The 25,551-nt window shown below is 44.9% G+C and overlaps 2 protein-coding genes across 4 annotated transcripts in view; both read right to left on the bottom strand.

The window, feature by feature from the left end:
- Positions 1-25,551, bottom strand: part of col12a1a (collagen, type XII, alpha 1a) — an 87,896-nt gene that overhangs the window by 38,119 nt on the left and 24,226 nt on the right. For 2 of the 3 annotated variants that reach the window (XM_080784556.1, XM_080784558.1), the window contains exons 16-33: positions 25,284-25,476; positions 24,885-25,009; positions 22,407-22,556; positions 22,172-22,291; positions 21,496-21,660; positions 21,127-21,273; positions 19,699-19,835; positions 17,916-18,045; positions 13,548-13,684; positions 11,109-11,238; positions 10,866-11,005; positions 10,279-10,411; positions 9,751-9,780; positions 8,379-8,518; positions 5,517-5,646; positions 4,451-4,590; positions 4,152-4,281; positions 1,404-1,549 (exon numbers count right to left, since the gene is read on the bottom strand). In XM_080784556.1, the coding sequence (XP_080640682.1) occupies positions 1,404-1,549; positions 4,152-4,281; positions 4,451-4,590; positions 5,517-5,646; positions 8,379-8,518; positions 9,751-9,780; positions 10,279-10,411; positions 10,866-11,005; positions 11,109-11,238; positions 13,548-13,684; positions 17,916-18,045; positions 19,699-19,835; positions 21,127-21,273; positions 21,496-21,660; positions 22,172-22,291; positions 22,407-22,556; positions 24,885-25,009; positions 25,284-25,476 (2,423 nt within the window). The remainder of the gene's footprint in view (positions 1-1,403; positions 1,550-4,151; positions 4,282-4,450; positions 4,591-5,516; positions 5,647-8,378; positions 8,519-9,750; positions 9,781-10,278; positions 10,412-10,865; positions 11,006-11,108; positions 11,239-13,547; positions 13,685-17,915; positions 18,046-19,698; positions 19,836-21,126; positions 21,274-21,495; positions 21,661-22,171; positions 22,292-22,406; positions 22,557-24,884; positions 25,010-25,283; positions 25,477-25,551) is intronic. The other variant, XM_080784557.1, reaches the window with a different exon arrangement.
- Positions 14,810-16,147, bottom strand: LOC308329152 (collagen alpha-1(XII) chain-like; the record flags this gene model as incomplete). The annotated part of the gene is made up of 3 exons (XM_080783357.1): positions 14,810-15,086; positions 15,875-16,020; positions 16,129-16,147. 3 exons carry the CDS (start codon positions 16,145-16,147, stop codon positions 14,949-14,951), a joined length of 303 nt encoding a protein of 100 aa, XP_080639483.1. The 3' UTR covers positions 14,810-14,948.

Consider the following 25,551-nt stretch of genomic DNA (forward strand, 5'->3'; position numbering starts at 1 on the left):
ATCCCACTGATCCACATGTTCGTTTACTGCAACGTCCTGACTCAAACTCAAACTCAAAGGCTAGTGCGTCTGATGTTAAACTCGAGCTGGCATCTCCGTGCTGACCTCTCTACACAGTTCAAATCCTGAGTGTTAACCCACGGGTCCATTGGGTTCCATTTGCACACTCACTCTTCGGAGTTACATAACACTCTGGGATTTTACTGTGTGCACCCTTCGCTGGCACGCGGGCACGCCAGCGAAACTACAAAGTCCTGTCTAATCTACTCGACTTCTCCTTACATCACTGGCCCCACTTTCCACTGACTCGTACAGTATAATCAAAACTTTACTGTATGTGCACTGCAGTAATATAACTCTGTTACGGGGGTAAAAAAAAACCCTGAGCCGATATGACATGCTGCTCAGTTAAGCTGGTAATGCACGCTACAAATCTCAGAATGGTGTTAAAATTTGATGGCTCTGACCGACAAAGGCCACATTGCCGGTGACGGGTATCTCTGGCTCCGGCCGTGGAAAATTGCCTAAGCCACCATATAAATGTACAACAAACCATTTCAGAGCGGGCGAGAGTGCCCCTCTCTCCGTCCATAAAATGGAAACTGCATCACTCCATGCGAAGCTGTAATGTGTCTTTGACTCCCAATAACGTGACAAGCTTGATTGGTGCAATATTTGCTGGCAGAGCGCGGAGCCAGTTGGTTTGCCTTGCTGCGACGCCCAGTACAACGTTCAGATGATGTTTATGGATGCACTATAAAGCCCCTTCAGATCCCAGCCCCTGCATGTGGAGTGATACCAGCTATTTAATTAATCGACACTTTTAATGAGCTCAAAAGTTGTTTAAAATATTATGCTGTTTGTTATTACTAACAATAATTCAAACTGACATTAACTGCACATACACAATTACACATACACAGCATGCACGCAACACATACAGTACAAAACACTCACATGCTCCATTTGAAGAGCAGGCTGTTATTTCCTTCTTATCTTATCCTTATATCTCATTGTTATCAGTAAGGGCATAAAAATGATTCTATTCCCATTGTCCAAAAAAAAGACCGTCAATGTATCGTAACACTGTGTTGGTTTAACCTGACTCACCCTTAAGGGCTTGACCTGGGATGAGCCTACGACCCCAAGAGGGGATGTGGGTTTGGTACGTGTGTGTGTGTGTGTGTGTGTGTGCGCGCGCGCGCGCGCGTGCGTGTGCGTGCAAATTAGAGAGGTTAATTCCTAATCTTTCAATGACAATTATAGTCTTCCCCAGCATCCCCTCTCTTGTGCCTTCATCTGACCCGACTGCATGTTTGCTTTCGTGTGAAAAATAATGGTACTAACTTCTTATCTTTCTTTGCATATCTCTATTTGCCATAGGAGAATATGGGTGAACTCACCGACTCAGCGGGCCTGGTACCGGTCACAGGGGAGTAGACCACCCGGTATTGCTGGACGGGGCCTGAGGCGGCCTCCCAACGCACGTTCAGGGTGTTGGTGGTGGGGTTGAACACCTGGATGTTCCTCGCTGGGTTCCGCTCCTCCACTGGAGAGAGAGATTTAGGATTTAGGGTGGGAGATAAAGAGATGGCATGAGATAGGATTCAGGGTGGGAGATAAAGAGATTGGGGCCTGGAGGGAGGGGAGATTATAGGATTTAGGGTGGGAGATAAACAGATGGTATGGAGGGAAGAGAGATTAGGATTTAGGGTGGGAGATAAACAGATGGTATGGAGGGAGGAGAGATTACGATTTAGGGTGGGAGATAAAGAGATGGGGCATGGAGAGAGGCGGACAGTAGATTATTGGGGCAGAAAAGTGAAAAGGTAAAGGAAGCGAAGGGTTAGCGTGGGGAGGGGATCAGGATGAGTTAAGCGTTGGAGGGGGTTTGGGGAGAAAGGAGTGATGACAGGAGGTGTAGACAGAGAAAAGAGTGATGCGATGGAGGGGAAGGGTAAACACCATTAGCACGTGGGGAGTGATGAGGGAGAGAGATAACAACACATAACAAAACAAAAGAGCTTGAAGGAGGGGGGGAAAGAGAGGAGGAGGAGGTTGTTAAAGGACACCAGTTGGGTCGTATCTTGGGGGCCAGATTTACAAGTGTAGTAAATAGCACTCTTGTGAATGTTCCTCCAGTGCTATAGTGACAGTGTCTTTGTCTACTGCTGTGCATGGTCTAGACCAGTGTTTCCCATTTTTTAAGGGTTGTTGTGCATGGGTACATTTATTTTTCCCCTACAAAAACATGCTTATGAAAAATAAAATAAGGTGCAAAAAGTCAAACATTTTTTAAAGAATTTCAGAAATGTTATTTCTTTTTTATATATACATATTGTATATGCGAGTGCGACACATTGTGAGATGATAGATCGGCTTTTTTCACTATTCTTTGCTTCAGCGTTTAATTTGTATTGTCTTTTTGTAAGACTGGGTACCAAGGAGACACCACCAGATGTGTCTTTTGGGTCTCTCGAGACGAAAGGTTTGGGAACCACCGGTCTAGACTGGTCTAGTCGACCGACGGAGAAGTCAGCGGAACACATGTGAATGTTTCAATAAAGGAACATCACTCCCCAGCACTCCCCGCAGAGACGGTTTTAAAGACACTGCTTAACAATATTGCTAGCGCCAGGACGCTTCTTTTTAATGCCTTAAAGGTTAATGAAAAGGATATACTGTACCAGAAGCCTGTGCTTCCCTCTGTGAAGATTGCCTTCTAAAAACCAAAGCAGATGTTTGGGGGCTTTGTACTACTCTGCATTGTAGCCTCGTAAATGAGACCAAAAAGCAGGGTGAACTTCCGCACTGAAACACTTCAACGAGCGAAGCCTAAAAGAAAACACTTTTCAAAAAATAACCTACGCCTAAAAAAGCCTTTCAAGGAGTCAACTCGTTCATCGATTGTATAGATTCTCAATGGTGAATGAATGAGTCAACTCTAGAAATTAACTAAATTGAATTGCATTTTGTTTGGCAATTGAAGAGACAATCTATTCCGCATACTGTAGAGATCAAAACCACAGGTGTTTGCCATCAAAGCCATCAAAATTGCAATGTTCCACATCTCCTATACGGGTAGAGGTCTGAGAGATGCAGGGTTTTTGCGTTACAAGGGCCACAACCCACAAGCACTTTTGAACCTAGCAGACCACAGGCTATGCTATGGGGAAATGGGTAGAAACATGGAGTGTGACCTTGTTAAAGTGATCCAAGAGCCATAAGAAAGAGAATGCTCTCCATTCATTTCACTCCCTCCCCCAGTTTCTTTCTTTTCCCCCCGAGGGGAGCCAATTACTTGCCCCACCCCCCAAGCCAACCGACGCTAACCCACCATCAGCCCTGACCGCCAGCCGTCATGCTGGCCCATAAACGGCCCATATTACGGTAAGAACAGAGGAGACACCATTATAGCGCTGCCAACCCGGTGGAATTCCTTCCTACGCAATCACCCCTCAAAGCGCTGACTCATTCCCAGCAGAGGTTGGTGGTTTGAAACTGCGGGACACACTGACGATTGACCCGTGCTTTCTGATTAAGTTGAGAGAAGCCAAAAACATAACGTCATTCTGTACCATATGTTAGATCAAATGATGAAGAACTCCCTAACATTTCCGTCAGCATGGCTCATACACATACTGTAAAATGTCAAGTCAACCTGTGTATACGTACATTTGGCCCACGATAAGCAAATACTGCATAATATTCTTGGCTTGAATTGAAGGTATTGAAAGGTCTTGGATTGTTATTTTCTTTTACAAAGCCAGCAAAACAGCTCTGTCTGGACGCCCTCGACGCAGCTTACTGACATGCAGAGGGAGAGGCCAATGAGTTCATGCCGGACGGACAGAAATTGATTCATTCCAGCGCAGCAACGGAAAGAAAATGTCAATGCCTTGTCAACGTGTCTTTCTCAAAAAAAAGACAGAGCGCAGCCTTCACATTCTGTATGCAGCTGATTCGACACTGGCACGTGTCCAAAAATGCTACCACGCTACTGTGTATAGCCTATAGTATCTGCACACGTCGAAGAGTCTTTGAGAGAATTTGCCATTGTTGCTGTGCCGTAACAACTCAATAGTACAGAGCACACAGACTCAACATAACCACTGACTACAATTGTGCAATATGCTCTATAGCCCACTTACGCGTCTTGCCGTTCTCTGCCATCCGCTGTCCCTCTCCAGCAGAGTAGATGGGCACCACGGTCACAGTGTAGAGGGTGTCCGACTCCAGGTTGGTGAGGACGGTCTTGTAGGTGTTACCCGATACCTGCGCCTGGAGCCACAAGACAACACAGAGACAACTCCTGTTCATTCCTTGACGTAACTTTGACATGGTTTAATGGTCTCTATACAGGCGTGTGGTTTTCCTGGATAAGAAAATAAAATAAAGAAGGGGAACAAGGTTAAGAGGACAAGTAGAAGCGGGTGTGGTCCAGCCCTACCATCTCCTCGGCTCCACCAGCCGCAGGCACGTAGAAGAGCTTGTACTGACGCACGCTGCCATCAGCCGGCTCCCACTGGACGTTCAGGGTGGTGACGGTGGGGTCTGTGACACGCAGGTTCCTCACACCACCCAGGGGCTCTGGAATACACGGTAGGATTCATTTACAAACTGGTAAGAAAAACAGCCTTAGGCTAACAGTATGACTACATCAAAATCACACCCGTGTGAAGTGAGGGGCGCTAAGATATTAAAGTATAAGGGCCGACCGATTCTTACTCCTATTTTAGAGCCGAATAAAAGTCGGTTCGGCTCAGTAGAGCCTACAATGTGACGTCATTTGAGGTTCGGGTGGGGGGGGGGGGGGGGGGGGGGGGGGGGCGGGGCGGGTACCGTCCTAAAGTCATCTCTTCGGTGCTACTGAAAATTTCTGACGAGCACTACAGCAGTAAAATAGTAGTATGAATCGGCCCTAACTCGTGTTGATTAGGTGATGTAATGGGGATATAAATGGTGCCTACACAAACATTAAACACCATTAACAATAAAGAGACAATATGACGTGATGAGGCACATTATGACGCAAATTTCCCATCATTGTCAATGGCGTTTACAAAACGCCATTGACATTGAAATGAAAACATTGAACTAAAGACAAACATTAAACCTGTGTATAGGAGGGGCTGGTGCCCCTCAAAAACAGCTCTATCACAATCTTCATTGTGAATCCTCAGCGGCACCACCTTTAAGTCATCATCTTCTATGTCTGAAGAGCAATCAAATTCCTCTGACTAAAGCGATGCATCTCAGTCCAACATCCCCCAGAGCCTGATTGTGCGTTAATTCTCCAAAAGGTACTGCTCTCTATGATCTAATAATCCATTAAGTCATTATAGCTTGAATGATCGAACGCTCCCAAAAGACAACTCTACATGAGATCTCTTTAGCACATCTGTCGACATATCGGCGAGAGACAAAGAGAAAACAAAAGACAACTCTACATGAGATCTCTTTAGCACATCTGTCGACATATCGGCGAGAGACAAAGAGAAAACAAAACTACTCACTTGTCTTCCCGATGCCGTTCAGCTCCTTGCTGACCCCGGTGGCGTAGACCGCTACCACGGTGATGGAGTACTCGGTGTCAGGGGTCAACTTGGGAAGCAGCACAGTGGTCTTCTTTCCTCCGATCTGGGTCTGTTGGGGATGGGATGGGGTGGGAGAAGGGGGCTGATTAACCTCCTCGAGCGACAGTATATTACTCTTGATTAAGATATTCCACATATGAGTATGACTCTTTCAAATGATGAAGAGGCCCCTGAGATGTCCTATTGGAACGGTGATAGAGTAGCCGACTTGCACCGACACTCACTGGTTTCACACGTTCACAGACACAGACACTTGGCTGCCGTATTCTGTTGGACAGCTGCGGTATCGCCCTTTTATAGAAGCCTATCCTACTATATATATATATATATGCACCTCTTTCGTCTAAATTCTGAAAGCACTTCTGTGACTTTGGCGTCAACGGCATCTGGATGTTCTTTTGAGTTCTGGGAGACACCGAGGGGAGGGAGTTGATCTGTTTCTAAGATGGGACACAAAACTCATCCCAGGACTCTGGAGTTGAAGTCACAAAGCTGGTGGAAAGAATTTCACCTGAGAAATAATGGACTGGAGGGATGTTGTGAGAGTATTTGGATGTTGTTACTAGAGTGTGTAGCGGCCAAGGTAAATATATATCCTAATGGCAAAAACAGTTGGATGTCCTGCCATCACAGACATTAGTGGAGGGTCAATTTACTACACCGAGTTTGGCAAGGCTAGAGGGATGCTGTAGGACAGGGAGTGGGGATGGAATGTGGGGGGGGGGGGGGGGGGGCGGCTGAGAAACTGTGTGTGTGTGTGTGTGTGTGTGTGTGTGTGTGTGTGTGTGTGTGTGTGTGTGTGTGTGTGTGTGTGTGTGTGTGTGTGTGTGTGTGTGCGCGCGCGCATGCGTGTGTGTGTGGCCTTTACACCCACGAGGGAGTGATGGATATACAATACAAAATATGAAATACTTGCTAGCAAATATTTCACATTAAAATGAGCCTCGTTCCGAACAAAGGAAAAGAACGAACCCGGAGTGTAGAGACCTTAAAGCACGTGTGTGTCTGCATTACTGTATTGTATGCGTTTACAGTGTGTCTTTTCTACTACTCCATGGAACCGACTGCCGAAATGTCTTATCAGCTGATTCTAAGAAAACAGCGGCACGGAAGCCTCGTCATTCGGCACCGTGACAACTTTCCTTGTACTCAAGCGCAAAGCGTGTGTCGGGACATTTCCTAACACAGAATTCATCAGAATTGGTCAGACACACACACTTGTTGTCCCAGATGAAACAATGCAGGGCCGCAGCCTGGGCATGCTACACTTGTTGAAATCCCTACAGTGAACCAAAAAGACTTGGCCCACGCTCGGGCGGTTTCTGTAGCTCGTTTCCAGTTCTCCTTCAATCTCTCATCTCTTTAAAGCGTGATATCACTCAGGCAATCAGCACAGTCAGCCGGGTTTTCCTCCAGTCAAAAAGACCAAGACCTTCCATCCTGCATTAAGGGCGTTACGCAGCTGGTGGTCCGTCGGCGTGCAGCGTGTGACCTCCACACAGCCAGCTGGACCGAAGCTGCGTTTCTCGCAATCTTCGGCATGAAATACAACCTATGCTGGATGGTAACGGAGTGAACATCTGGGCCATATATGACGAAACAGGAAAACTGACGGGGGAAACGAGTCTTTCTTGAAGTGCATCGCAGTTCTGTGCAACACTGTAAACACCCTCTTCAGAATATGTCCCCCATGGCAGCGGACTCTACTGTTACACAAACAGACACTGATCCCTGCCAGGTCTCAGCATTCCATCTCAGACTGCGCAATGAACACAAACATAAAATACGACTGTACATCCGGACAAAAAAATGCACATTCCGTTCGCTAATTTCAAACGTACAAACTTATATGCATACTGTATATACTCTCAAATACGCACAAACGCCTACAGACAGACACACACACACACACACACACACACACACACACACACACACACACACATTAATCTCAAGTGCCTGGTCAATGTTTCCCTCAGCGGCTATTAAAATGGTTTCATCTGAACGTTTACAAGGTGGGACTCTGAATGTCTCTGTTAAGCAACTCTTCACATCCTGTAAACTCAGTGATGGCTGAAGAATGCTTGACCTCAGTTCCCTGGATGGGTAAAAGGGAAGATCATAATCTTCTTGGGATCGTTTAACAACGACATGCAGGGCTGTTAAATAGCAGGAGACACAGCTCGCCTATGCATGTGTGTGGGTGTCTACACAATACACATGCACAATAGCTTGATTTATTATTTAGATTTTTTAAAATGACAGCCAGCCTTGCTTATCGATGTTTCCATAAAAGCAATCAGAAATACTCATCAGCATAAGTGGCAAAAATGTGGCTAAATTGTCCACGAGTAAGCTTCTACGATACAGCTGGTACACTGCTAGGAACTATCTGAGGAACTTTGGGTAAAATCCTCAGGGTTAATTTATCCAGTTAAAACTCAGATTTTTTTTATATAGGATTGGGGATTCTTTAATTAAGACATCTGACCATAGTCTGAGTATATTCACACTGGTTGTGTGTGCGTGCGTGCATGCGCGTGTGTATGTGTATGTGTGCATAATATCGTGTCCGAAATGGTAACTTCCAAATCCAAACAAAAAGAAAAAACCCAGGGAAAACAGCAGCATCTGCAAGCACGGAATACGTCGCTTCACATCGCATTTCGAGCTTGTAGATCTGCTAGTTTTGATACCCGTGTGTGACGCTGTAATATTATCAAGTAGGGAGTACATTTACAAGAAAAACTATTTAAGAATATGGACATAGGATATGCTTACAGTTTGGGTCCTGCCTCCGGCAGTAGGGACGTAGGTGATCTTGTAGTTCTGGACCCGGCCCGGTGCAGGGTTCCACCTGGCATTCAGCGTGGTGGTGGTCTCATTGAACACAACCAGGTCAGTGGGAGGTCCGTCTGGCACTGGACACGCGCACACACACACACACACACACACACACACACAATTACAACCACGCGGATATTTGAATCAGTCACATTATTATTATTATAGCAGATGCACAGTAGATTTATTTTTACAAATAATTTTACAATAAAGAATCTTTAAAAGGACACAATCCTTGATATTTTGGTCAACAGACTCTTTATTAATTTTATATAAAGGAAAACTTAGTTTTTTCAAGATGTGGATAATTCCTTTAATTTATACTGAAACAAAGAGGCTGTGTTGCTCCCATACAGCAAAGAATATTTGACAATGTTGGACACCAATTTGCAAAACTATATTTTAACTGCATGGCCAAACCTTCTAAAAAAAAAAAAAAAGGAAAAAAACATCTGTGAAAATAAATTTCCAGGGTTCAAATTACATTTTAGAATTCTTTGCCAAACTTTTGTATTATAATGTATTTCTTTGCAGTAGAGGCATGGTTTGGAATCGAGGATTGCAGCTTTAAAGAAAGAAAAGACAATGCGTCCTCTGGTATGCCGTCTTTTCTGAAGCGGGGGGTGGATTCACTGGAACAGCAATGGATTGATGGATGAATGGATTAATGGACTGATGAATACGGATGGATGAATGAATGAATGAATGAATGAATGGATGGATGGATGGATGGATGGATGAAGGGATTCACAGCCATGACGTTCAGGATGAATGGAATGACACAGACCAACATAGAGGTGAGAGGGATTGAAACCCCTGCTCTGCGGGGCATGCATATACTTCAAGTACTTCAACTAGGAAGGCTTCATTTTATACGCAGTTGCACGTCAGTGTCTCACACACACACACTTGGAGGACAGCAAACATACCAAGCATCGTGAGCTTGTAGATCAGTTATGTTCAGCAAGAGACACCGGCACGCAAAAGACGTATAAAATAAAATCAGGCGTAAACTTGGCTGTTTACAGCAACAACCTGCTGTGATGACTGGCGGGGGCATGGGGACGCACAGACAGACAGAGACAGACAGACAGACGAACACAAAAAAAGGCTGTTTCCAGCCGCAATGCAGCACCACTGGAGCGATGTATGGGTTAAATATGCCTTGCTCAAATGACACAATGATGGCAGTCCGATGAACATCAGCGCTGATGATTGAACAAAATAATGGAACATGCGTTCATCTCTTGAGGTGAAGAAAATAAAAAAAAGAGAGATCATCCTCTTGGTTTACTGCAAATATACTTACCACGACCACGACTAGGTTGACCGGCTTTCACTAAACGATCAGAAATAGAGAAGCATAATGGACACAACCTTTACCCAACATTTCGCAAAAGCCTTATATCGTGTTACACATTCCATTCGGTCAGGAATTTAAAATATGAGTTACAGTTTTGGAGAATTGTCAGTGGAAATATTCTCACCAATCAATCACAAGTATGAGGAGATTTCATATATCGGCTAAAGGTCCTTACACACTGGATGCTTCTTTTATTTTCTTTCATGAGACTACCTTGTCAGTAAATATTGTTCTTTGATGTGTACATGAGTACATCCACACAGAACGTGAACGCCAAAACAAGGTTGATTTTCCGCAGCAAATAAAATCATCAACTTGAACGATGCATCAACCAAATGCATAATTCAATGCCAAAAAATTCAGCGACCCAATTTCCTGATCATTTATTCTCGACGCCACTGGTGTGTATAAGGACCTTAAGTGTAACTTCATTAACTGGCGAGGTCATAGTGACGTTAGGACAGTGTTTCTTACGCGTCCTCTCGGTTCCCAGCAGGTCCTCGCTCTCCGACTCGTCGGGGTAGATGGCGGTGACGGACACGTCGTAGGGTGTGTCCGGCTCCAGGTTCTCCAGGAGGTGGTTGGTCTCGTCGTTGTTCAGGATGGCCTGTGGGGGGGGGGGGGGCGTTAGAACACGCACGCAGGTGGCAAAATGTGCAAGTCACCATTCCATCAAAGCCGGCAAACCGGTGAGAGTCATGTTAGATCATAAGCAATGTAATACAACTTGTTATCCGTTGCCAGGGGTCTGTTTTGCAGATGTTTGGCCCACCGCAGGAGGTCCCTATCACAGGAGGGCTTTATCGCAGCTGGAGTGCTTTGGCACTCATCAAACAACTACACACAGAATGATTCATCCCAACACCAACCCTCGAGTCCCTATTCCAGGGCAAATGTAGTTTGGCTATTTTTGGCGAAGAGATATGGTGTAGATGGGGGGGGGGGAGCAGCAGACTTTGTATCGAGCCATGGGGGACTCCGGTGTACAGTATAGTACAGTACAGTATATATACAGTACAGTAGGGTCATTAGGGGTTAACACAGCTAGTGAGTTCTCTTACATATTGGAAGTTGGTGTCTCCCTTCTTGTTCCAGCCGATGCGGTAAAGGGCCACGTCAGGGGCCCCGTGCTCCCAGTGGGTCCTGAATTTGGTCTGCGCGGTTTCCGAGAAGCGCAGGTTCTGGGGAGCGGGAACCACATCTGCAAATAAAAAGGGGAGGAAATTAACAGACGGCTAATGGCAATTTTAACATAGTATCACATGAGAGCTAAATGGCTGGCGTGTGAATATATATGTTTTTACCCGTGACAGCTTCTCCCAGCATGGGCTGACCAGGACCCTCGTCGCAGATGGGAGTGACGGCCAAACCGTACTCGGTCTGTGAGACGAGGTTGTCCAGCACCCTGGTGGTCACACCGCCGCCCACCTCCAGCTGTGGACAAATGAAACAGGATTTTTTGTTTTCTGATAGCATCACCCAATGCAGTACATGATCCAACGACTCAAGGGCTTCATGAATAAACTTGTGATCCCTCTGTTGGACGTTAAACTTCGTCAATGCCTCTTTTCTTCCCCTTCGAAGGCCCGATTGCCAAGGTTCTCTCAAGTCTAATGAAAATCGAGTTCCATTCTCACAGCGCGTTTCCAAGAGCGATGGCGACAGAGGTGACGTACATACACCGAGAGAGGGATTCTAAAGCTTGACCCTGGCACAAGAAATTGTGTCCAGAGGAAAATGGAAACAAACAAGGACATTTGGATCAAAACTGTGAACAACCACCAACCAGACATCCCATTCGCTTCTGTTTGGGTGTTATTATTATTTTCTTTTTGGAAATGTGTTTGAGTCATAAATCTGAACTGACATTTCTCTGGATTTGGCTCTCTGAGATCATAAATCCAAGCTGACAGGCCTTTCCTGGATAGAGGATGTTGCACCGCGGTGAGCTCTGTGAGTGGCGCGCTGTCACCAAATCAGGTTCCACCGCGTTATCCATCAGGTCAGAGGGTCGAAGCCCTTGCTCCTTTTTTTCTGGGCAAGGAGGCTTCTTCGCTCCCACGTTTACCCAGGTCAGAGATCCAAATCCTCTGCCTCCATGTGTGTTTTTCGACTCTTTTAAGAAGTCCCACAGAGGAGTAAATGAGGCACGCTGCTGCCTGATTTATGCCTGAGGATGTAGCAAATGGCCTGTGCCAGAAACTTCAGTTGTTGACCAAAGACTCCCAATGCAGGGAGGGGGGGGGGGGGGGGGGGGTGTGCCATGCGACCATTGAAGTCTGCCAGTAACAGGACACACAGGACCACAAACCTTATCACAGCTGCCTAGTGCTTTTATATATTACCAATTACCAATTACGGTACCTTCCAACTCTAATCATGAACCCTATAGAGCGTCGCAGTCCCACCCCCTATCATGACGACGCCAGGCCCAGGAAATGATTCCCAATGCATTTTTCCCATGGACATTTCAAAAGGTATTTATTTAAAGACGGTTACGCCAACTCGAGTCGTGACAACTCATGACAACAAACACAATATTTTGGACCAAACAAATAATTACAAAGAAGAAAAACAACAAAAGAAGTGTTGTAAATTATTTGTTCGGCCCCAAAAATGGTGTTTGTTGTCATGATTTGTCACGACAAGAGTTGGCTTTGTCCGCGGCGTAAACGTCTTTAAATAAATACTTTTTGAAATGTCTATGAGGAAAATGAACGGATAATCATTTCCTGGGCCCTGGTAGGGGGCGGGACTGCGACGCTCTATCTATAGGATCCCTATTAACAGCCAAACATTTGTGGAAATAAACGGCAGCTCTACATGTTGTGGGATCTTGTAGAATAGATCATCTATTTTCGACGAAGAGATCTGGTGTAGAGGGGGGGTGGGGTGGGGGGGGGGGGGGGAAAGGAGAGGGCCAAGTAAAGACCCCTGGGGGACACTAGTCAATGAAGTATATCATTCTATTCAAGCACTTGCTGCTGATATCGTATACTCTTCTGACAAAGCTATGATACACACACCACAGTCTCTGTCCAATAGGAGCACTCCCTGAGGTCCCAAAAAAGAAGATCTCACCAGCAGCAGCTGCAGTCTCTATCATGCTGTCTAAGAAAATATTATTATAGTGATCAGTCATATGGCATAACTACTAATTTATCAGACGTAATGATTCAAACAGACAAAAAAGTAAGACGTCGAGTATATGGGATGAGCCAACGCGAGGAGATTCAGGGTTACGATTCTTGACATCTCACTCCTGCACCCATTCCACATCTTTATCTATTATTCTTTCAGGTGCAGCGCCAAAGAGTTTGAGCTGGAACGGATAGGTGTCATTTCTGGAAAGCTTCAGTTGCGCCGAGTCCATCGCTCTGTGCGTGCGTGTGCGTGCGTGCGCGTGCGTGTGTGTGTGTGTGTGTGTGTGTGTGTGATATGGACATAAAACAGGTGCATATAATCTAGAAGGCCAGTCCACACCAATGCAACTCCTTGCTACAGAACCGTTTTAAGGCCAGTCCACACCAATGCCATTGATCCACAATATCCCAACGGTTGCACGTAGTTGCAAGGAGTTGCATTGGTGTGTGGACTGGCCTTAAAAGCCAAACAGAAATGACGTTTTTATTCACAGCGTTCCAATGGTCAACGACAGTAAAAAACAAAATGAAATCGTTATAATCACAAATGTAATCATTGGTGACAGCCCCAGCGACCAGTACAGAGTCTCATAAGCTCACCTCCTTGGCGTCGGCGTCCTCGGCCTTATAGGTGATGAGGTATCCCCGGACGGAGCAGGGCGCTGCGTCCCAGTCCAGGAGCAGGGCGCTGTGGGTGACGTCGGACACCCTCAGGTCACCGGCTGGGGGGAGGGGCACTGTATGGGGGGGGGGGCACAGCAGATCCCAGTTAGGGCGCAAAAGTATCCCTGACGCGAAGTCAGTTATAGATCACGGTAGATCTGACAGCGAACCTGCTCACTCGTCGTGTGACTGCCGAAACAGGCCGCAGTCGCGCACTGCCGTTGGACCGAATTGCATTTAATAACACCTCATTATCAAATATATGCATGGTTATTGTCGCCCCATGAATTAACACTCACAGAGTATACAGTATGCCTGGTCACAGATCAGGTACTTATTGTGATACGATACCACTACAAATATGTGACCTCGTACAGTAGCAACAAATACATTTACAATTACAGTTTACAATTACAATTACAATACCATTTACAATTACCATTAACTGTACATTTACAATTTACAATGACCATTTACTGTACATTTACAATTTACAATTACCATTTACATGTACAATTTACTATTGCCATTCACAGTTACCATTTACAATTACAATTTAGGCATTTAGGAGACGCTCTTATCCAGAGCGACTTACATGTGCGTAATCAGAGTAAGCAGAGTAATCAGAGTAAGCATGAACCCTCGTCAACCAACAACATTGTAAATAGTCACATAGGCAGAGTGCAAAGACAACAATGCAGCACTTCAAAGAGGTTAGGACACCCGCTAAACAACACAACATCTACCGTCTGTCTGAACAACATGCAACATGCATCCATGTCATCTAAATAGCATTCTTAACATTTGTGCTCAAGCAAAACAAATCTAACAAAAACCATGTGAATAAGTAACCAACATTTGCATGCATAGTATTAACCCATTAAGACCAGGAGCGCCTTTGTCACTTTAGCGTTAAACCACATTAACCATTATTTTATACTTTAGCTATTGAAAAATAGAAGATCTAACAAGCTCATAGCACGAGCTTGTAGATCTGGGATTTTTTTTTAATCGTGAAAATGTGTGCAAATCTTTGATTACCGGTATATATTCTTTCACAGCGGATGTTTTTAACTCAAATATTTGCTTCGGGGGGGGTCCCTGGAACAACATACTTTCAGATGGGGGTACAGATAATTCTGGACATGAAAAAGTTTGAGCACCACTGATAAGTTTTTTCAGAAAACTGTCATGCGATTTGGAAGACATTTAGTAGAATCTGGGCTGAGGCCTTAATGGGTTTACTAGCATAAAAAAGGTGACGAGAAGGACGAGAGGGAGAGAGGAGTGAAGTCTGAAGACGACGGCATTGATCAAGCGATGAATCCGGTGACTATTTTACATACGGGTGACTCCCTGCTCGGTCAGAGGGTCACTGGCGGCCTCTCCGTGCAGAGCGAAGACGGAGAGGGAATAGGCTGTGATGGGGAACAACTGAACCAGCTGAACATCGGTGACATTGGATCCCACCCTCATCTGCAACGGTCAAACCGCAAGAGAAACAACAACTTACACACGGGGGTCATGTCAGGGGAGTCGACGACAAGGACTCCTCAGTGTGACTCAGAAACAGACATGTTGGATGAGGGGCTCTCGTCTCTCGTGTGTGTGTGTGTGTGTGTGTGCGTGTGCGTGTGCGTGCGTGTGTGTTTGTGTGTGTGCGTGTGTGTGTGTGTGTGCCTTGACCCTTTGGGGTTTGACACCTCGTGGAAAGAAAAGGGTGATGATGTTCCCTTGGCACAGTGAGCTCATAGTTTACCCACCCCTTTGTGTCAAACAAATCTGTTTTCGCCCGGGCGAACAGCGAGGCGAACACTGGTGGCTTTGTAAGAGGTTATTACACTGCGTGACATCTGTATTTTGTCAGGAATCGCTGACAGGAATTTGGAGTATTTGGTCTATGTGTGTGCGCGTGTGTGTGTGTGTGTGTGTGTGTGTGTGTGTGCGCGCGCACGCCTGTGTGTCTATGCACGCCTGTGTGTCTATGCATCCCTGTGTGTGTGCACGCGTGTATCGGCGCACGCCTGTGTGTCTACGCACGCCTGTGTGTCTACGCACGCCTGTGTGTGTGCACGCCTGTGTGTGTGCACGCCTGTGTGTCTACGCACGCCTGTGTGTGTGCGCGCATGAGTGCCTGCGCCCTTATTATATGCGTGTATGGCCCTATAAAGGCGTCGGGTTATGTCATATCCACAGCTGCTTGGCGGGGTTCTAGGGGCATTGGGTGGATGCGTTATCGCCCAGTCAGGGGGCGTTGCTCTGACCTCCTTCTCGGGGGCGGGCTGGGTGGCGTTGATGGCGCTGTAGAGCAGCATGTAGCCCGTGGCTCCCTCCGCCGCCTCCCACCTCACCCGCATGGTGGTGATCTGCTCATCGTAGACCGTCACGTTCCTCACCACGCTCAGGGGCACTGGAGGGCCGTGGGAATAAAATGACGGATGGGGTGCAATTCAAAGCAACGGGAGAGGGGTCGAAATATTCAATGGATCGTCATCGGTTCAAAATACCTTTCACTCACCTGTCAAGTAGTGGTTCATGAGAATTACATTTATGATTACAATTACAGTTTACAATGTAGGCATTTAGCAGACATGCTAAATGAGGAGTTAAGCATGAACCCTAGTCAACAAAACGACAGAGTAAATTGTCACATAAGCAGAGTGCAAAGACAACAATGCACAGGACATGAGGTTAACAGCGAAACTGAGATCTGTCTAAACTCTAAAATAACATTTAAAAAACCCCCCAAAAAAAACATTGTGAAATAGGGAACCAACATACAACTGCTTAACTATCATGAGGTGACAGGAGGGGATACAAGGAGAGAAGGGCCCTGGGGGGTGAGGTGTAATCTGAGTCTTCAGACTGTGGAAGAGTTTTGTTGGAGTTCAATACTTTGTCATATAGCATATTTGTTGCGATAAGCTCACATCTTTTAGTGATGGTGAGGTGATGGCTCCAACCAAACCCAGGTTCGGCACGTGTGTATATGCCTACAGTACATTAATCTTACAGACATTACATAATACTTATAAGGTACATTACACTACATAGTATACATGCGTGTGAGCAATTACACACGCTTACACACAAATGGCTACAGAAATTCTTCCACATCTGCGAGTTTGCAATGTGAACGGGCCAGGCTGATTTCACGTGCTATAAGTAAAAAGTCAGTAGAATTATTTTATGTGTGATTTTTACAGTGGTATAAGTCACGGCATGAAAACTGTGCTATTCTGGAGAGCACAAATAAAACAACAACCATGAACGACATGAAAGACGCCAAGAAATGAAAAAACATGCCAAATTCCCCCCAAAACCTCAATGAGAGTCCGTTGCAATTGAACTTTACGTTAATTAAGTTATGCTAATGCTCACTTTATACACCCACATGTGGTCTCACAAACGAGATGACAATATTCTGCTTTTGAACATTTAATTAATCGAGGCCACACAGGAGTTACAGTCCGTAAACATACAGTATTGCGTACTGTATGTGTTGTGCAACCTTGCTTTAATCAGACAACATCCTGCAGGTCTGGAGTTCTTACATCACGTTATCTTGGGCCCTATTTCATCAACTGTCCAAATCTTGATATCTTTGATATAACCAGACCATAGATCTGATCCAAGATCAGCAATCAGCAACCGACCTTATCGTTAAGAGAGGTCGTAGAATACACACATCGACAGGTGGGTGCTGGGCTAAAAAAATAACGTCAGTAGTTGGATGGAGCCCGCACACCATATAAGGTACAAAGAAATACTTATTTATTTATCTGACAACGTTTCGACCCTGTGGATTCATAACCTGATGAAGATCCACAGGATCGAAACGTTGTCAGATAAATAAATAAAGGGAGTCTTATTTGTACCTTATATGGTGTGCGGGCTCCGTCCCTCTAGTACATCATTACCAATCCGGCAGAAACCTTGTATCTCTGAGTTTCAAATGATTTTTCATAAATTATGAAAGCCTTTCTTCGTCCTAAAGAGTGTTGCACAAACGTGGTGAAAATAGCAGATGTACAAGCGCACAACACAAGTACAACGGCTCGCGCTGTGAGGCGCTGTGCGCTTGTATGTCGGCTATTTACACTATTTGAAATCGTTTTTTTAATAATAATAATAAAAAAAGAACGGTTTTGGACATACAAGGTTTCCACCCCGTTTTTCATTTAAAAAAAAAACGTTTAGAAAATTGCCCCTCAGGTCTTAAAATTGAGGGTTAAAATTGACTTATAATGTAAGAATAGTGGCAAAATCTAAGATATAAAAAGCATTGCTGCAGTGCAGACTCACGTGTGGTCTCGGCTCCTAGGAGGGGCTCGCTGCTGTCGTCAGCCACCATGGAGTAAACACTGACGTGGTACAGGGTCAGAGGGTCGAGGCTCTGCAGGACCACGGTGGTCTGGGTACCGTCCACAAACACCTACGGACAATCAGTAACAATGCACTTAAAGCACAGTCGCAGAGTGCCTCGCACAGCACTGAATGTAAAACAACAACGTAATAATTGTGCGATAAACATAATAAAAGGGCATATAGGTATACGCAGGTGTGAGAGGCACATAATAAAAGAGCATAAAAAGGGGGGGGGGAAGAAAACACCAAACAGACTAATCAGGTAGTAAAAGTAAGTGTGTTTTAAGAAGTGGTTTAAAAGCCTGATCTCCTCGGGCAGGTTTCCCTTGGGGGCAAAGGCCCGGGTCACCTTTTGTCTACAGCCTATACTTTGGAACGACCAGAATGGCTCTGCCCGACGATCTCAGGGCTATGCTCCTGCTCATATGGGGTTAAAATGATTGTAGGCAGAGCCATACCTTAGAAGTAATCAATACAATCTTGAAGTTAATTCTAAAATGTGCTTTGCTCTGATCGTTTCATGAATTATGTCTTGCTTCTGCATTCTGAACTAATTGGACATGTTGTTTTTATTTGGAGCCAGGGTGCACTAATCTAAGAGAATTTGAGAAATATAAGCAAATGGACCTTTTACGGGTCCATTTGTTTATTTTTGTACACTCAGAGTTAAATATCTCAGTGTGGGACTGTGGGTGAAAGTGTGGCGTGTGGCGCGCCTGTGCACGTGCACACATCATAGCTAAGTGTGTGTTTGTGTGAGGGGTACTGCTGTCTGTCTCGGCACCAACGTAAACCCAATAAACAATAGGTTTTGTTTACGATGGTACAGAACATCTATTATGCGAGACAACTAACAAAGAAATCTATCTGTTTTCAGTGTGGGGTTTTTTAATGGTTCTCCAATTAAAACCACAGAAGCCTCTGACCAAACTAAGCTGGGTCCAAATCCTGCGTGCGCGCGAGCGTGCATGCATGCATGCGTGCGTGCGTGTGCGTGTGTGTGTGCCTGGGGTGAATTACAGATCCCCAAGAAAAATAAAACCTCATCCACGATGTTCACATACAAGCAAAAGCATGGGGGCTGGACAAAAAACAAACAACTCCAGAAAAGTAATTGAATTCAGACGCTACAAATGGATCAATTCCATACATCCTGGAGCCAGAGGCTCGCTTGTCCCATGCAGCTATTACACATGAAACAACTCATTATTTGCCTTCTCCGCCATTAAAGCTGTGTTTGTGTTGCTTCGTCCGCTGTCATATTTTATTGTACTTTAGACACCCACACACACCAAAAGGCCAACACAAAGCTAAAGGTTAGGCTAATTGGCTGGAGTGTGAACGTCTAAGTAAAGTTTCCCCCCTGGCCGTAGCCAGAGTGAGTCAAAGGATTGAGCTGAGCTGCGCTTCCTTAAAATAGAACACTACACAAAACTACAAAACTTGTGTGGATTCTTACAGTCAGTTTAAAATGGCACCACGCTTCCCACAATGCTCTGGCTGATGAATAATGTAGGGCTCATTTTTCACAGCTGCAGGGATTTGGGAAATGTGCAGAGTAATTTTACTTTAAGAGGGTAAAAGATTTGCCCAAATGAACACTCATATGGGACCCAAATGTTTAGCTCAGGCTTAAATAGAATTAAAACAGGGATTTTGAGTAGTGTAGAGTAGTATTACGGGTTAAGCGTGAGTGTGAGTGTGTGCGAGTGTGTACTACCTGCTGGGGGCTTCCAGACACAGTCATGTACTCCACACGATACTTCTCCACAGGGCTTTCTGGGGCCTTCCAGGTGGCTCTGAAGGAGTGATAGGTGACCTCAGAGGTCACCAGGTCAGTAGGAGCCTCAGCGCCTCCTTCTCAGGTGGAGGGAGGGGAGAGAGAAGGAGGAGAGTATTACTACATCGCTGTCGGGAAGAAACCGCTTATCTCCATATTTTTGCCAACGTAATTGTGGCACAGTAATATTTATCACAAGTCACACAATGTGTTTATAGAGCATGCTACTACAGCTTCGAACGTGGCTAAGCCAATCATAATCAAGGACCGCAATCATATTATATTTTCTAGTTTTTACCGATGTATTCAGACAGGCTTATTGGTGTAAAGAGACAGGAAAGCAAGGGGCGAAGAACGGGATGCAAGGCTTTTAGTTATGAATATGGGCCACAGCTTCCGCCTTCCAAAGCTCGAGGTGGTGATATGAAAGCGCTTTGATGTATCAAAAGAACGCATAACCTGTCCTTAAGATGGCCCTGTAAACATCATAAACATGATGCCTCATGAACTACTTTTTTTCCAACACAGCCCGTGTATTTTTGTCGCCGCTGCATGAAAAAACTGTCCCTCGTGTATATCTGGGAAATGTGATCCAGAGGAGAAAAAAGGAATACTCTAGCCTAGAGTGATAAGAACGAATAAGAACTCGTCATGAGCAAACCATATCTGTGCTTTTTCCACTCCGCTACAAAGACAGATGGTCTCCGAGAGTTTTGCTTTGTGTACTGTATTCAATAACGGCTCTTTAATTCGATTAAGGAATAGACTATTTGTAATTCCAGTGACAAAGGGGAAAAGCATGAACTGGTGTGTAAGAGAAGAGAGGATCTGTGATCATTTCCAGGAGTTTGGCTGCTTTTCTTAGCCTCTAGTGTTACCTGCAGACATTTAGGAACTGTCTGTGGGTCTTGGATACAATATATTTATATGGCATACCTTTAATCCGTTATGGCAAGAAGGCTAGCCAGGACATCATGTCAATGTACTCAAACAGATGTGAACGTGTAATTTAACCACATGAACCCGTACGATAATACAAAGTTGACCGGTGTCCCCCAGGGGTCTATAATTAGCCCTCTATGTTTTTTTCCTGTACATTAAATATCTTCACCGGAAATAGCCGATATACAAGCTCTCATCACAACTCGTGCAACGTGTTTTTTTCCCCGACTGTTCGTCCCCAGAATAGGAACGCTGGGGTTCATATGGTTAATGAAAACACGTGACACTTGGAATATCCGAATATATATGCACATCTCTGTATTCTACTACGAATTACCCTAATGGGGGTGCAACCACTTGCATAATAACTTCAAGAATGTCTCTGCATAGAAGTGTGTGCATAATGTGAATTAAACTCCTGCGTACCTGGTCCCTTCACGCTGTTACAGAGGTTGTCCGTGAGGTCGTCCACAATGTCCAGCAGGAAGGAGAAGTCGGCCACATTGTACATGTGGATTTCATCTGGGTCGGTGGCGATAGACCTCAGCTCGTTCTCGTCAGCGTTCTTCACACCTAAGCAACAGCCACAGAGTTCACAGCTCATTAGTAACATTTTCCTCCTCAACATGCTTTGTGGTAAAGATGGTAAGCCAATGACATTCACACTTTCACACAAATAATTTATTTAGTTTAGGACATGGAAGTCTGAGTTCACTTCCGACACCGACACAAAACAAAACGTAAAGAGAAATAATGGCTCGCGGGAAAAAGGTGTCACAAACTATCCTAACTTACCGATAGCATAGAGCTCGATGCCCTGGTCACGGAGATTCTGGGAGTTGGCGATAATGTCATCCTGGGACTTGCCGTCAGTGACCAGCACACCGATCCTGCGGGACTTTGGCCGCATGCCAACGTTCTCGTCAAAGTTGTTCTGGAGGATGTAGTTAAGAGCCAGACCTGCGATGAAAACACAATACAGTATGTACACCTTCCTTTACCAGCCCGATTGGGGACTGCTGCTGCCAGGCTCTCCAGCATACAGATCCACAAGAATTACCAATGAAACATGAAAATGGGATATTTCACAAAATGTTAGATGCTCAACATCAGTTCTGAAACTAAAGGATCTCACAATATGAACAGTCAGAAAGTAATTATTTCCACATATGCATAGGATAGCTATAATCATCATGTGAGCGTGATAAACGATAACGTTCTGTAAACATTGCTGAACCTGACACCGCAGAAAGTTTGATTGGATTATTTTTTTCTTTTTCTTAATTTTTTTGGATTCTTGGTTTCATAAAATCGCTCTGGAATTGACCCCGATATGATTCACAACTGCTGTTACAGTTGTGTGAACACTACCATGCACTCAAGTTAGAAATGTTTTTTTTGTTATCATCCTTGGTGTGGTGAGGACGGCTATTAACACGAAGTGGCAGCGAAGGGCATCGTTACCACTTACCAGTCAAAGTGTTTCCTCCCTTGTAGGGCAGGTTAGCCACGGCCTCCAGCAGTGACTCTCTGGTCTTGTGGGCGTTGAGGTGCCATTCGGTCTTGGGGTCACCGCTGTACTGAGCCAAACCTGAAACAAACGCAAAGCTCTTTGTCACACGTCACGTCACCCAATCACCACACTCCACAGAAGTCACAAGAAACTAAGTTCAAATGTGTTCACTACATAGTTGAGCTACACCCACCGATCTGGACCCTTTCGGGGCTGATGTCGAAGACTCCCACCATGCGGGCGATAAAGGACCGAATGGTCTTGAAGTTGAGACGCCCGATACTCCAGGAGCCGTCGACCAGCAGCACGATGTCAGCCTGGGCCTTGGTCTTACACATCACATCTGAGAGGTCGAGGGGTAGAAGGCCATTAGCAAAGCTGGATCCAAGCGAAAACCAGATCCATGCAAAAACTATGTTTTTTGTATTATAATAGCATGATCAAATATGACTTAGATGTGCTCAAAGAGGTGTGAGCCATTTAGGAAAAGGACAGAAATCAGGTCAGTGACATCACATAACATAACATGACATGACTGGACTGGCATTTAACCTGCAGAGCTTACATAAAAAGAAAGCAATGAAAAAAAAAGAAAAACATTTCCTGCTACACAAACACATTTCCTTTAATTTTCTTTACAGGCAAGCAGTAAAAAAAGAAAAGATAACATTCTCCCTTCCTTTTTGTCTACTACTGTATTACGAGCCATTTTTATCAGAGCACATTTTATTTTCCAGGTGTGGTAATTATCATCTTCATGTCTTCTGACGTGTCGAGGCAGTTTGTCACTGCTGGTGGGTCTTCTCAGAGGCACCAGGGACCTCGTCTGAGGAGAAGGCACCTGGCAGAGCTAGCTCTCCCCATATGACTGGGATCTCCTCTGTGCTAGATTATTGTGAATTCCACAGTTTTCTGTTTTCCAGACACCTGTTTGATGATGAAAAGGAAGGCGTCTCATCCGTGGCACCTAAAGAAAAAGAAGCCAGGCTGCAGATGTGCTAGGGGGCATAGACGCCGTGCAACCTGCCACTGTCTGCAAATTGAAAACAGGTTACATGATGTGTGATTTACAGACATTTTTTCACCCTTATCCACTAGCACTAACCCCCAACCCCCCACACCCCCTCCCTCCAAATTTAACCCCCTCCCATCCCAGATTAACAGATGGCTGGCTGGAGTTTGAGGGACAGAGAGAGAGAGAGAGAGAGAGAGAGAGAGGGGTACTCAAACATGTGTCTGCTCGCTCTCTATTCCAGGTACACAGATGCAACGATGAATATTCTGAGGATATTTTAAGAGTTATCTGAGACGAGCGGACGAGGGGAAAAGTTTATTGGCTTTGGCATAATGTTTGTCCTGGCATGCCGGTATGCGTTTCGCCAAATAAATTAAATCCTGTCCAAGCCCCATTAAATGGCTCTGTAAATCCACTGCTTGCTTACTTTTACTTTGTTGATCGCAGCCGCTCAAAAAGGGAAAACCTCCTTTCAAAGGCATGGAAATACTTTAATTGGGGGAAAGAAAACGATAGGAGGTTTACATTAACCACTTTCAACTTGGCCTCGCTATTTTGGGCACGTCATTATGGTCTAAATTTGAAAGGTTCTCTCGTTTTCAGGAATAGCAGATCTACAAGCACAGAAAGCATCACGATGCAAGCTTGTAAATCGGCTATTTTTGCTAGCATTTTTAAGTAGTTAAGTTGACTTCAAGTATGCATCTTTTTGAGGCCCCATGCACCCCTGTGTCTCCTTGCACCTCAGATTGTAGGAAACTAACTGAGGTAATAGATCTCCCATCTCCTTCTGGTTTATCTTTGGGAGCGTAACCCCTTCACTGTACGTGGATCTGCTCCCTATTAGGAGGGGAACTCACAGCTGAGGGGTCAAGTCAACCCCCTCCGGAGACCTTCCGTCCAACTCACAACATTTTCCTTCTCCTTGCGCTTACCGCCTGCCGTGCTTCGGCTCACGAGGTTGTAAAACATTTCGTAATTGCAAACAGATCAGAACGTTTGTGGGTCAGTTCTTAGCCCCGTGGCTTTGCCTGGACGCGGAATAAAAGAAATAAAAAAGGAAAAAACACGAGGATGAAAAACGAACGAGCTCAGAATGACACAAAGTACGAAATAGCCGACATATGGGATTGTCATTACATCTGTTATTTCGCGAGGACAATTAGCTTTGAGGAAAGGCATTTAGGGCAACTCATCAGCTTTTATGGGCTGTGAGTGTATTTTCCTAAGTAAAAGGTTTACTGTGTGATGATACGTGTCTCCATTGTTAGACCGTTACTGTACAATGTCAACAAGATATAGTAGACACCACTCTTAAAGTGGTGAGAACCATTGTGACACCTTCATTCACCAATCTATCTATCACCAATAATCTATCTATATAGACGCTGACAATCTATATGTCAGCATTAATATCTAAATGTTAACGCTGACTTCTTCAAGTTCTGAAGCATATTACGTGCAGTTTGTGCAGCTTTAGCATCTCACAACAGTTCCCAACATGTTGGTTATTTTGCCATTCTGATTAACTTCTTAATAATTATTGTATCGTGTCCTTTGGCAGGATAGCGTGTGTGTGTGTTTAATGTGGTCTGGTCAGATTAATAAAAGATTTAAAGATGTAAATGAAAGGATTTGGAAGAAGAGGTATATTACCAGGGGCTTCTAGCGGAGGTGGCTCAGGACCGTCATTGAGCGTGGTATGCTCCTCACCAGCCAGTGGCATACTCACTCCGCCATCAAACATTCCTAACACGCTCACCATGTACTTTGTATTAGCCCTGTGGAACCAAAACAAATTCAAAACAAACATCGTATCACAATATACAATTGTGGGTACAATTTACAATTTAGGCATTTAGCAGACGCTCTTAATCTAGAGCGACTTACATTAAGCAAGAACAAAAAAGCATGGGAATACATCACATAAAAACATTTATCATGAAACATGCGTAAGCTAAGAGTAATATCTATCTACAATAAGATTATTATTATTTTAATATGTCAAAGAATTTGAAAGAGTGAAGTCATACCGATAGTATTTAGTGAACCCACCTTAATTCCTCCAGTACCACAGTGTTGTCATAGGGCCCCACCTGCAGCTCTCCCAGGTCAATGTCATCGCCTATGGGGTGGAATTTGACCGTGTAGCCCTTCACGTCGCCGGGAGCATGGTCCCAGGTGACGCGGAAACTAGTCCTGGAGGGCTCAGAGGTCTGCAGGTTTCTGGGGCCTTTGTAAGGTGACACTGAAGAAGGAAGCAAGACATGACTTTGACCTAGACCTCACACGTTACGCATACTCAAAGGCAAACCCTGACTCG

The sequence above is a fragment of the Protomyctophum bolini genome, assembly GCF_963924005.1.
Source record: "Protomyctophum bolini genome assembly, chromosome: 15".
Taxonomy (NCBI): Eukaryota; Metazoa; Chordata; class Actinopteri; order Myctophiformes; family Myctophidae; genus Protomyctophum; species Protomyctophum bolini.